This window comes from Tachysurus vachellii, chromosome 5 (assembly GCF_030014155.1).
Source record: "Tachysurus vachellii isolate PV-2020 chromosome 5, HZAU_Pvac_v1, whole genome shotgun sequence".
In the NCBI taxonomy this organism is placed as follows: domain Eukaryota; kingdom Metazoa; phylum Chordata; class Actinopteri; order Siluriformes; family Bagridae; genus Tachysurus; species Tachysurus vachellii.
Window position 1 is genome coordinate 6,504,514 of NC_083464.1, and position 12,867 is coordinate 6,517,380.

Here is a 12,867-nt window from a genome sequence, read left to right on the forward strand (position 1 = left end):
GGGTAGAAAAAGAGAAGAGCAGTGCAGAGGGATTAACATATCTGCTGTTCATAAGAATGTACAAGTCTAGTGTAATAGTGCACAATATGATGGGATGTATTATGTGTACGCCTGACTAAAGAGATGAGTTTTTAATCTACATTTAAACTGTGAAAGTGTGTCTGAGCCCCGAACACTATCAGGAAGACTATTCCAGAGTTTGGGAGCTAAATAAGAGAACGCTCTTCCGCCTTTAGTAGACTTAGATATTCTGGGAACTACCAGAAGTCCTGAGTTTTGTGATCTCAGAGAGCGTGAAGGATTGTAACGTGTTAGAAGACTAGTTAGATACGTGGGAGCTAAACCGTTAAGACCCTTGTACGTAAGTAGCAGCAGTTTGTAATCAATTCTAAACTTAACAGGTAGCCAGTGTAGAGATGATAAAATTGGGGTTATATGATCATATTTTCTTGTCCTAGTGAGAACTCTGGCCGCTGCATTTTGGACTAACTGTAGCCTATTTATTAAAGATGCAGGACAACCACCTAGTAATGCAATACAATAGTCCAGTCTAGAGGTCATGAAACCATGAACTAGCTTCTCAGCATCAGATACAGACAGGATGTTTCTCAGCTTGGCAATATTTCTGAGGTGGAAGAAGGCTGTTTTTGTAGTATGAGCGATATGATTTTCAAAAGACAAGTTACTGTCTAATATAACACACAGGTCTTTCACTGTCGAGCTACTAGTAACAGTACATCCCTCTAATTGGAAATTAAGTTGTGAGAGTTTCTGTGTACTGGTTTTTGGGCCTATAAGTAGTATTTCTGTCTTATCAGAGTTTAACAACAGAAAGTTACAGCTCATCCAGTCTTTTATCTCTCTAAGGCATTGAGTTAATTTGGACAATTTAGCTATTTCATCTGGTTTTGATGATGTATAACTGTGTGTCGTCAGCATCTATCTATCTATCTATCTATCTATCTATCTATCTATCTATCTATCTGTCTGTCTGTCTGTCTGTCTGTCTGTCTGTCTGTCTGTCTGTCTGTCTGTCTGTCTGTCTGTCTGTCTGTCTTCTATCTAGCTATCTGTCTGTCTGTCTATTTATTTATCTATCTATCTATCTATCTATCTATCTATCTATCTATCTATCTGTCTGTCTGTCTGTCTGTCTGTCTGTCTGTCTGTCTGTCTCTCTTCTATCTAGCTATCTGTCTGTCTGTCTGTCTATTTATTTATCTATCTATCTATCTATCTATCTATCTATCTATCTATCTATCTATCTATCTATCTATCTATCTATCTATCTATCTATCCCACTCTCTCTCATATCTATCTATCTATCTATCTATCTATCTATCTATCTATCTATCTATCTATCTATCTATCTATCCCACTCTCTCTCATATCTATCTATCTATCTGTCTGTCCATCTCTTTCTTTCTTTCTTTCTTTCTTTCTTTCTTTCTTTCTTTCTTTCTTTCTTTCTTTCTTTCTTTCTCGACTCTCTCTCTCTCTCTTTCTCGACTCTCTCTCTCTCTCTCTCTCTCTCTCTCTCTCTCTCTCCTCTCTCTCACTCTCTCTCTCTCTCTCATTGCAGCTTGTCATTTTAGTCAGGAATTGTACAGCATGAACTCTGAGGTCTTGAAGATAGAAACCTCAACAAACAAAAGACAAACCTGTTTGTTGCAATAATAAAGACCCTGTGTATCATCAGTTACTATAGAAACGATAACGCATTAGATTTAAACCTTTAAAACCTTTCGGGGATGTTACAGACGGATGTACTCTCCGTGTTATGTGAAGATCATTAGGCTGTATGTAAATTTATCTTAATTACTAAAGTAAATTAAAGCTCTAAGTTTATGTGGTGGGGGAAATAAAATCGTCCCTCTCTATTGTGGTTAAACAGATACGCAAATATGTTTGTAATCGAATGTTAAAATTCCTCCAGCGAAACTCATCCCTGCGTATGACCTCAATACGTGACAACGTGACCGGTGTGCGGTTAAGCGCCAGGATCTAAGAAAGCGTCTTGTGTAGCTGTAGTAAAAATGAACCCCGATTATCCACCGGCTGTAAATCTCTCGCTAATATCTCAAAGTGTGTGTGTGTGTGAGTGTGTGGGGCACCCTGCTGGGAGCTGGCCTCTGACGCTGTTGGTACGAGAGTAGAAAAGGTTCAAGCAAGGCGAGGATGCATTGCTCAATTATTTTTTATAGCCACCCAAACCCCTTAAGGAGCGAGGCAGCTCTATGAACGGTGCACAGCAGCACAGGCGGGGCGTAATAACCAAATGTAGTCACTCAGCACGTCTCGTATAAACACTGCGAATAATGTCAGAGCTCTCAATGTGATCCACGCCACCGATCATGAGGGTGGCAACAACGAGGAGGAGAATGTGTACCACGAGACCTTTAGCTGCCAGATTTCCTGGTTTAGTGTCATCCTGAAGAGCCGTGCGACATGCCTGGACGTCATGATGTCTCCTGAGAAATATAGACCTCACTCAAGCTGAGTAAAGCAGAGAGATTAAAGACCTGCTATTACCACCTCCGCACCGTTTTCCTCTCATTTCATCTTTTATGTTTCATAAGAGAGATAGAGAGAGAAAGGGAGACAGACAGGGTCAGAGACATGAAAAAGGAGGGAGGGATGAAGGAATGGAGAGATATGGATGATCAAGGAGAGAAAGGGTCAAGAGGACCAAGCGAAGGATGAGAGAGGGAGAAAGGGTGAGACGGAGGTGAGGGTGAGATGAAAGGGGTCGGAGAGGGGAGGAAAGAGAGAGGAAGATGAGGGAGAGAAGGGAAAGAGATGAAGAGGAGCAGGAGAACGATAGAAGATGGGGGAGTGAGACATTTGGAGAGAGATTAAGGATTGTGAGTGTGTGTGTGTGTGCATGTGTCATTGCTCAGGCTGCCACAGCTTTATTAGTCTCATTAAAGACCACTTCAAAGGCCTCCATTCAGCGCAGAGACGCCTGATTCCTGCAGTCAAAAACGCCTTTCTTGAGCTCATGAAATATTTCAGCTGTTCTATTTAAACAAACAAAAAAACTCCTTGCAACGCATGTTGACCCGGTTTCTTTCTGAAGCAGGAAGTCTGACTGACCTCGAGCTGATCTCCTTAGCTGCCTTGCATAATAGCCAGTAGCACTCGATCTACAGCGTTCACAACGCACGCCGTGTATAATGCAGCGTTCAGCTAAAGGTCATAACTGAAAAACTCCAAGAACCCAGAGGTCAGCAAATCAACATGGCTGCTTCCAGCAACTGCTTTGGATCAGTGACATAGTGACGTGACATACAGCTGGTGCAACATACAGTATGGAGACCCATACTCAGAATTCCTTCTCTGCATTTAACCCGTCCAAAGTGCACACACAGCAGTGAACACACACCCGGAGCAGTGAGCAGCCTTTTATGCTGTGGCGCCCGGGGAGCAGTTGGGGGGTTCGGTGCTCAAGGGCACCTCAGTCATGGTATTGCCGGTTGGAGACTCGAACCCGCAACCTTAGAACCTGTCTAACCATTAGGCCAACACGTCGATCCACATGTAAACAGATTCGCCTGTTAAATCTAGAACACTGACTACACTTGACTATTTGATAGCAAAAGACGTCATTGCGTCACGTCCTCACAACACATGTTCAGGGGGATGTGGTAGTCTGGTGGTTAAGGTGTCTAATGACCAAACGTAAGATTGAGAGTTCAATTTCCAGGTCCACTAGTTTGCCACCACTGGGCCCCTGAGCAAGACCCTTAACACTCAATTGCTTGGTTGTATAAAATAAGATAAAATGTAAATCTGCCAAATGGCATAAATGTACAGTCAGGTCCATAAATATTGGGACATCGACAGAATTCTAACATTTTTGGCTCTATACACCACCACAATGGATTTGAAATGAAACGAACAAGTTGTGCTTTAACTGCAGACTGTCAGCTTCAATTTGAGGGCATTTACATCCAAATCAGGTGAACGGTGTAGGAATTACAACAGTTTGCATATCGTCGCTGTCGGGCGGAAACCTCGTATGTCCAAATTTTGTCAATTTCATATTTTTTCACATATCGATGCTATTGGTCAGTCCCCACGTGGGTCTGTTATTTTTACAAGTTATTAACCAATCGAAAGCCTTGAAAATAGCTTGAGCGCAAATCTCATAACTCCATTGGACACTTCAACTGTCTGAGAAACCTCGTAACTCCACCTCTTCTTCACTCCTCGGGAGAGCTTCGCGGCATATTTCTCCTCAAGATTAAGAGTCCCAACGAATCAACACGTCTTAAAGTGATATCTAAAGTGATTTTCGTGGGGCTCAAAGAAAAAAAAATCTTGACCCCCACTAGTTCTAATGCTCGTCTGAGGACAGGAATTTAGCGCAAGACAATCCACTGAAACTCGGACTAAACCCTGTACATTGCAGATAAGATAGGATTGTATCTTACAATGTCAAGGCAAACCGTTATGTTCAACAAGCAGCTGCCTTTGCCGTCATGCTCATCACTTTAAGCAAGCTGGCTGGCTTTTTGCCTCGTTATTATACGTAAACATGCCGTATAACGTAGTGAAACGATAATTTGACCTTTCTTAATTTTATTTTTTGGGTGAACTATTCCTTTAACTATGATTTTATCTATGTTCATCTTGTGATTGATGTATTTTAAATATCTATTTATTACTATTTATTACTGCTTATTATACATGTTCATTGACGTTTTAAAATGTTTTTTTATAATATAATATTTGAATTAAATTGAATGTTTTGGATACCACTATTAGATTATTGTTTTTATTATTATTTTACTGAATTTAAGTCAGCCTACTTATAGACAATGCCTCTCTTGACACTGTGCATGAAAAAACACTGTTTTTTGGACACTAACAAGTGAAAATAGTTAGGTTAGATACATTTGAGTAGGTCTGTTTTGTTAAAAATCGATAGTTGTAATGCTTCTGTGCAGAAAGAAACCCGTGAGCCACGAAGTTTGCGAGCAGATTAGAGTAATTTCCACCTATTAGACAGCCTAATCAGCTTATCGTGTTTTGTATTGCATCACTTATAGCTCTTAAACCTTTAAAATAGAGTTTAGGAAGATGTATGTAACTACAGTCATTAGCTTTGGTTAACTATTGAAGCCTTGTCTCTTGTCAAAAGGCTCAACGTGACTGCAGACTTTATTGAACACTGCTGGCAGCAGCGACGTCTGTGTCAGTACCGTTCTTATCAATGACAGCATAATCTCGTATCTCCCTGCTCACAAGTCATAAAGCTTGTATCTCCGATAAAACGTGACTTTGGGAAAATGTTGTGTTAATGTTGGTACACAACAGTATATGATAGCAATATAAGGTATAATAACAACTTTAACGATACAATGTTTAACTCAAAAAAAAACGGGTTTTTTTTTTTTTTAAATTCCTGAAAAATAATGGCTTTGGAGATACGAGGATTCCGCCCGACAGCGACGATATGTGCCTCCCACTTGTTAAGGGACCGAAAGTAATGGGCCAATTGGCTTCTCAGCTGTTCCATGGCCAGGTGTGTGTTATTCCCTCATTATACCAATTACAATGAGCAGATAAAAGGTCCAGAGTTCATTTCAAGTGTGCTATTTGCATTTGGAATCTGTTGCTGTCAACTCTCCAAGATGAGATCCAAAGAGTTGTCGCTAACAGTGAAGCAAGCCATCATTAGACTGAAAAAACAAAACAAACCCATCAGAGAAATAGCAAAAACATTAGGCTTGGCCAAAACAACTGTTTGGAACATTCTTAAAAAGAAGGAACGCACCGGTGAGCTCAGCAACACCAAAAGACCCAGAAGACTACGGAAAACAACTGTGGTGGATGACCGAAGAATTCTTTCCCCGGTGAAGCAAACACCCTTCACAACAGTTGGCCAGATCAAGAACACTCTCCAGGAGGTAGGTAGGTGTATATGTGTCAAAGTCAACAATCAAGAGAAGACTTCACCAGCGTGAATACAGAGGGTTCACCACAAGATGTAAACCATTGGTGAGCCTCAAAAACAGGAAGGCCAGATTAGAGTTTGCCAAACAACATCTAAAAAAGCTTCCACAGTTCTGGAACAACATCCTATGGACAGATGAGACTAAGATCAACTTGTACCAGAGTGATGGGAAGAGAAGAGTATGGAGAAGGAAAGGAACTCCTCATGATCCTAAGCATACCACCTCATCAGTGAAGCATGGTGGTGGTAGTGTCATGGAATGGGCATGTATGGCTGCCAATGGAACTGGTTCTCTTGTATTTATTGATGACGTGACCGCTGACAAAAGCAGCAGAATGAATTCTGAAGTGTTTCGGGGCAATATTATCTGCTCATATTCAGCCAAATGCTTCAGAACTCATTGGACGGCACTTCACAGTGCAGATGGACAATGACCCAAAGCATACTGCAAAAGCAACCAAAGTGGAAAAAAGTGGAATGTTATGCAATGGCCATGTCAATCACCTGACCTGAATCCGATTGAGCATGCATTTCACTTGCTGAAGACAAAACTGAAGGGAAAATGCCCCAAGAACAAGCAGGAACTGAAGACAGTTGAAGTAGAGGCCTGGCAGAGCATCACCAGGGATGAAACCCAGCGTCTGGTGATGTCTATGCGTTCCAGACTTCAGGCTGTAATTGACTGTAAAGGATTTGCAACCAAGTATTAAAAAAGTGAAAGTTTGATTTATGATCATTATTCTGTCCCATTATGTCGATGTCCCAATATTTATGGACCTGACTGTAAATGTTCATCTAAAGCTCTCTTCAATTCACGTGCATTACATATGTGTATACACTGGTGGAAGAAGTCCTGGTATCCTGAACTTTAATGCATTTTAAAGAACATATTCATGTGCAATGAAATTAGATGTCTGCGTTTAGATATCAGGCCAAAAGCTAATAAAATGTGGTCAGAATTAGGCTGATTTTTTTATTTTTTTTTTTAAAGTAGAAACTGCTAAATAGCTGTAGCTATGTTTTTGTGTCTTGATTGAGTTTCCTTTTTTGACCTTCTGAAGAGTTCAGTGACTCGTCCAGGAGCGAGTATAAATCATCGTGGCTGTGGAGAAATGTATCTACACAACCGTTTACTCCGAAGCACACGACTTTATCCTTCTTTTTCCTCTTCAGGCATTTTTCCAGGACGTTTGTGAGCATTATCCTCATCTGTGCTGAGTAATAGACCCCTTTACAGCAATCTCACTCACAGTTTTTATTTCTAGAACATAGGCAATATTCTAAAAGTCGGTGAGATAATGAGTTCCTTTAAGGAAAAGGTCGGTAGCGAAGTGATCACCTGAAGAGCTCTCTGAGAAATGACAGCAATTTCCACTGTGCGCTACAAATACAAAAACTAATCTGAGGACACATGTTCCGAAATTGTTCTGAGGAATGACGGCAATCGCGATGTCTTTAAGCCCTCGTCGAGGCATTGTGACATATTGCTAGTTTTGCAGTACAGCACCGAGGATTCGTTTCATCTCTCTTTGATTTTCTTCATCCAACTTTTTCACATTCAAATTGGCCTTCAATTTTACTCTGCTCTCGCTGCATGTAAATCTTTCCATTTCACCGCAGATTTGGGCCAAGACATGTTGTGACATCACAAAACAGTCAGCCGGAAGTCGTGGCCTATTGGTTAGAGAGTCTGACCCCTAACCCTAAGGTTGTGGGTTCGCGTCTCGGGCCGGCCACGAATGAGCTGCCCTTGAGCAAGGCACCGAACCCCCAACTGTTCCCCGGTTGCCGCAGCATAAATGGCTGCCCACCGGATGTGTGTTCACTGCTGTGTGTGTGCACTTTGGATGGGTTAAACGCAGAGAACAAATTCTGAGTATGGGTCACCGTACTTAGCCGTATGTCACGTCACTTCACTTCAAAGCCATCTATCGTAGAAAGTCATTAAATATGACATTAAATATGACTGGTAGAAGAATCCTGTTCTTGTAGTAAATTCAAGTAGATTTCTAAAAAAAAAAGCAGCAAATTCATGCAGCAATCACAAAAAACTAGAACTAAAGATTCAATATAGAAAAATTATACTTAAAAAATGTAAATTAATTATATATAACATATATGTGTGTGTTATGTATATTATTAAATGCATTTTTTCCTTCCTTAACCATTTTAGCTCGGTCTTTTCACCTGTTGAAATTAGATAACGAAAGCCAAATGAATGAACTTCATACCTGAAATGTACTTTTCTCTTATACCTAGATGGGGAAAAAAAAAAGTTCTTTTTTAGTTTATTTACCCAAGATTTGTATATTGTAAAACATTACATTGTTTTGTAGTGTGAAATCTGGATAGCTATAAAGGATAAAGGGGATACCGATGCTCGTAATATCCTATAAATGGATTACGGATTATAAATAGGATATTATCTACAGGAAATAGTATAAAAGCAGCTAATATTGTCATATGCTAACTAAATTAGGTAGGCTATTGTTCCAGTGACAAAAATAGTGCAGTAAGTGGAAATGAGATTATTTCTATATGTTTATGTGAATGACTTGTTGCTTAGTAGCTGTGCTTGTTTTCTGTTTTACTGTCATAGTGTTGGGTGATAAAGAGGTATAGACATAACAAGGCTTCCAGATTACAGACTTAAACAATCAAATATTTCAACCTGGAAGTAGACGGTGGTTTTGTCAAAGCAATAACCAGCCAAAACATTCAGATGATTATTCAAATTTTCATAGACGTTAGTGCCCTGATTAACTGAAATAAACAGACGATTGAAACACAGCCTACGTCTATTTGTTCAGATCTTCTACTATCCCCTGTATTTGAACAGAAATGTCTTCGCAACCTGGTTAAAGCTAGTCTGCTAACAGGAAATGACATCTTCCTAACAGAAGGTTCTAGACTTGGACTTTATGAATGGCTTACACAGGATTTCGGAGCTTAAAATTTGCAAACCTGACACTTTTGTCAGTCTGGTGATATGAAGGAAACCCACAGAGGGATGTGAGGTCATATCAGGGTTTAGATGTTTGCATCTCTTGCTGCCTGGTTCCCGATACTGGAATCGAGTTCCTGCATACTTGTTACATGTGTGGATGTTCCTTTGGGTTTCTTTTGGGTTCTCTGGCTTCCTCACACCTCTATAACAGGTGGAACGTGGTGTGGGGTACGTAGATTGCCACTTATTATAGCAGTGTGTGTGTGTGTATGTCTGCACGGTTACCCTGTGACCAATTGACGTCCCATCAAGGATGTATTCTCATCTAACACGTAGTGTACCTGGTATAGAAGAGCGACGGCTAACCTGCCTGGTCTGATCTTACTACTGACTATTTAGAGCACCCATGCGGAACCCTGTACACCAGTTTACATTTACAGCATTTGGCAGACGCCCTTATCCAGAGCTAGTTGAAGTGTTTCCTGAATAAGTAGGTCTTCAACCGCCGCTTGAAAATAGCCAGTGACTCAGCTGTCCGGACCTCTAGGGGAAGTTCGTTCCACCACCTTGGTGCCAGTACAGAGAAGAGTCTTGTAGTATGCTTGCCTCTTACCCTGAGAGATGGTGGAACCAGTCGAGCAGTGCTGGTAGATCAGAGGGTGTGGGGTGCAGTGCGAGGAGTGATGAGAGCTTTGAGGTAAGAGGGAGCTGGTCCATTTTTGGCTTTGTAGGCCAGCATCAGTGTTTTGAATCTGATGCGTGCAGCTACCGGAAGCCAGTGGAGGGATCACAGAAGCGGGAGTGTGTGTGAGAACTTTGGCAGGTTGAAAACAAGCCGGGCAGCTGCATTTTGGATCATTTGCAGAGGACGGATTGCGTTCATAGGTAGACCTGCCAGCAGTGCATTGCAGTAATCCAGTCTAGAAATGACAAGAGTCTGAACAAGTACCTGAGCAGCCTGTGAGGACAGAAATGGCCGAATCCGTCTAATATTGTAGAGAAGAAACTGACATGAGCGAGACACATTAGCAACATGAGAGTTTAAGTGTCTACTATGTGCAGACGAGCATCAGATCTGGACCACAAAGAAATGGAAGAAGGTGGCCTGGTCTGAATCGTATTTTCTTTTACATCATGCAGACAGCTGGGTGAATGTGTGTTGCTTACCTGGGGAAGAGATTGTACCAGGATGCACTATGGGAAGAAGGCAAGCTGGTAAATGTTCTACTCAGAAACTTTGGATGGTGTTGATGTGGATGTTTGTTGGACATGCTATCTAAACATTATTGTAGACCAAGTACACACCTTCATGGTAACAGTAATCCCTAATGGCAGTGTATTGTTTCTGCAGGATAATACTCCCTGCCCCACTGCAAAAATTGTTCAGCAACGGTTTGAGGAACATGAGTTCATGCTGTTGACTTGGCAAAATTGTCGAGGGTGAGAATTTTAAATTGGTTTTAATGTTATGGCTGATCTGTGTATCTGTGAGTAGATCAGAGACATCCCCATTATGTCAGTCGACATTTTATGACCTGTATGGCTAAAAATATTTTCCCACACCTTTGGGAGCTTCTGGTCTGATGTAAAAACACAAGGTCCAGATCGCTCGCTCTCGCTCTCTCTCTCTCTCTCTTTCTCTCACACACAGGATATCCATCTGGTCTGTTTTAAGTCCTTCTAAGAAGAACAGCGAGTGCACTCACCCTCTGTGATGTGTGTGTGTGTGTGTGTGTGTGTGTGCGTGCGTGCGCGTGCGCGCGTGTGTGTGTGACTAAAACCCTGCCAGGCTGTACGCCGCTGATCCATGCCCATGTAAGGCCACATTGCAGATCTAACTAATGTTATTCTTATTCTTTTAGTTTCTTCGTATTCAAAGCAAGAATTTTAATTCACTTACAAAAACTTCTCTGTTTACATGAAGTGTTATAACTGCTCTTTATAACAACAGTCCAGACTTTGAGCTCACACTTATTAAGAGTACAGGGTCGAAGGCACACTTAAAAAATCCGCAGCACTTGAACCACCATCCTGCTCGGCTTTTACAGAGACAGCATAAACACAGGGGAAAGCCGAAGACAAGTGTCTCCCTCTCCTGATTTGGAGGATTATGTGCCCATCATCATCCTCACCTTAACCCATATTTAATAATAACAGTTTATAAGTAGATCACTCTGGATGTAGCGCAAGAACACACCTTTTATTGTGTATGTCACACACAACTCTACTTACAAGTGCATAGGTCTGAGAGTGTGCGTTCTTGCAAACGTGATAGAAATGCAGATGTGCTATTTGTCTGTCGCTCTCTCTCTCTCTTTCCCTCTGTCTCTGTCTCTCTTTCCCTCCCACACTGTGCTGAACTCCATCTTTTATTTATCACCCTCCTGGTGTGTGTGTATGTGTGTGTGTGTGTGTGTGTGTGTGTGTGTGTGTGTGTGTGTGTGGGGTACGGACTCCTTTGAGGCTCGAGTGGCTCTCCCACACCGCTTCAAAAGCCTCAAAGCACAGCACAAAACCCTGCCGCACTTATTGTGCGTGCATGTATATTTTCCGCTTCATGACGCCTGTCATTTCATTAACGAAGTGCATTAACCTGTGTGTTCGGGACACACACTAACACGCATGGAAAAGAAGGAAGGTGGAATGATGTCCTTCTCTGTGAAGCTGAGAGGAAAGGTCTGCGTTTCCTCTGAGTCTTGCTGGGTGTGCCTTCATGTTTCCTCTTCCTGTTCTTGATGACATCATGTTGTGTGTGTGTGTGTGTGTGTGTGTGCATGCAAGGTCATGTTGCTTACATGAGAAAAGTTAAGTAAATTTTAAAGATTAGGGCTGTATTTATAGAGACCCTAAGAATGATCTGAGAGAGCTTCTCGCAGACGAGTGATTCAGGAACAATCTCTGAACAACACTGACACGTTCATTTGAAGACTGTGATGGCTGTCCAAAAAAAAATAAAAAATGGAGAGCTTTTAAAAGGGTCTATTATAAACCTTCACTTTGTCTCTATGTTAAGATATCTGAGACTATATCATGAAGGGATTAGGTTCGTGACGTTCATATCAGAGATGCTCTAACATCTGTATGTTATAAATGTAAACATCGCTGACACAGTGCATAGAGACGCATTATATCATTTCTGCCTCTATGGCATTTCGGCTCTGTGTCTGAGATGTTATCTCTAATGTGATTGGTCCCAAAATTAATCCCTACATGAAGTAATCTGTATCATCTTATTAACTCACTATCATTATTAAATATTATATACAACACATTTCTTCTCCCTCTTCACCTTTTGGCCATTTTCTCCTCTGATAAAGAAACTCTTCATCTTCTTTAAAGTCCTCCTCACTACTCGTAAGACTTTTTGACCTTATGAGCTCTTTTAAGTGTTAAGATGCTTTATGAATAAATTTCATCTTTACTAGGATCTTCTCTTTAATTTTAAGGGAAAAGCCCACATTTTTAAGAATGTTCTTAGAATTTTGTCACTAGTAAAAACTCTTCACCCTGAGAATTTTAATGAATATTGGCCCTGATTCATAATGTGTATATACATATATACATATATATATATATATATATATAAATAATATCACTAAATCAGGCTGTTGGTTCAGATGTTGTTAAGCTATGTGGTGCTCTGCTCCCCAGTGTCTGGATGGTGTAAATGCAGCTTTGTATCATGACACATAACTTCACACTCGGCCCAATACTCTGTCCTCTGCCTGACCTGCATTCTCATTATTACAACACTGAACTCTGTAGATTTTTATTGAGATTCAGTTCCTCATTGCTTGTTCTTTGTTTGTTTTTTCCAGAATTGAACATGGAGTACAACCCGTCAGAGCACCCGCGTGCCAGCACCATCTTCCTGAGCAAGTCTCAGACAGACGGTGAGTGTGGGTCAGAATTTCATAATGTTATTGCTTTGGGAGCGGTGTGGGAGTTGTCAGAAAAC

General features: G+C 41.1%; 1 protein-coding gene across 2 annotated transcripts in view; it reads left to right on the plus strand.

Annotated features, from left to right (window-relative positions):
• ccny (cyclin Y) overlaps positions 1-12,867 on the plus strand; it is a 65,867-nt gene that overhangs the window by 29,176 nt on the left and 23,824 nt on the right. For both annotated transcript variants that reach the window (XM_060869594.1, XM_060869595.1), the window contains exon 2: positions 12,728-12,802. In XM_060869594.1, coding sequence (XP_060725577.1) covers positions 12,728-12,802 — 75 coding nt within the window. The remainder of the gene's footprint in view (positions 1-12,727; positions 12,803-12,867) is intronic.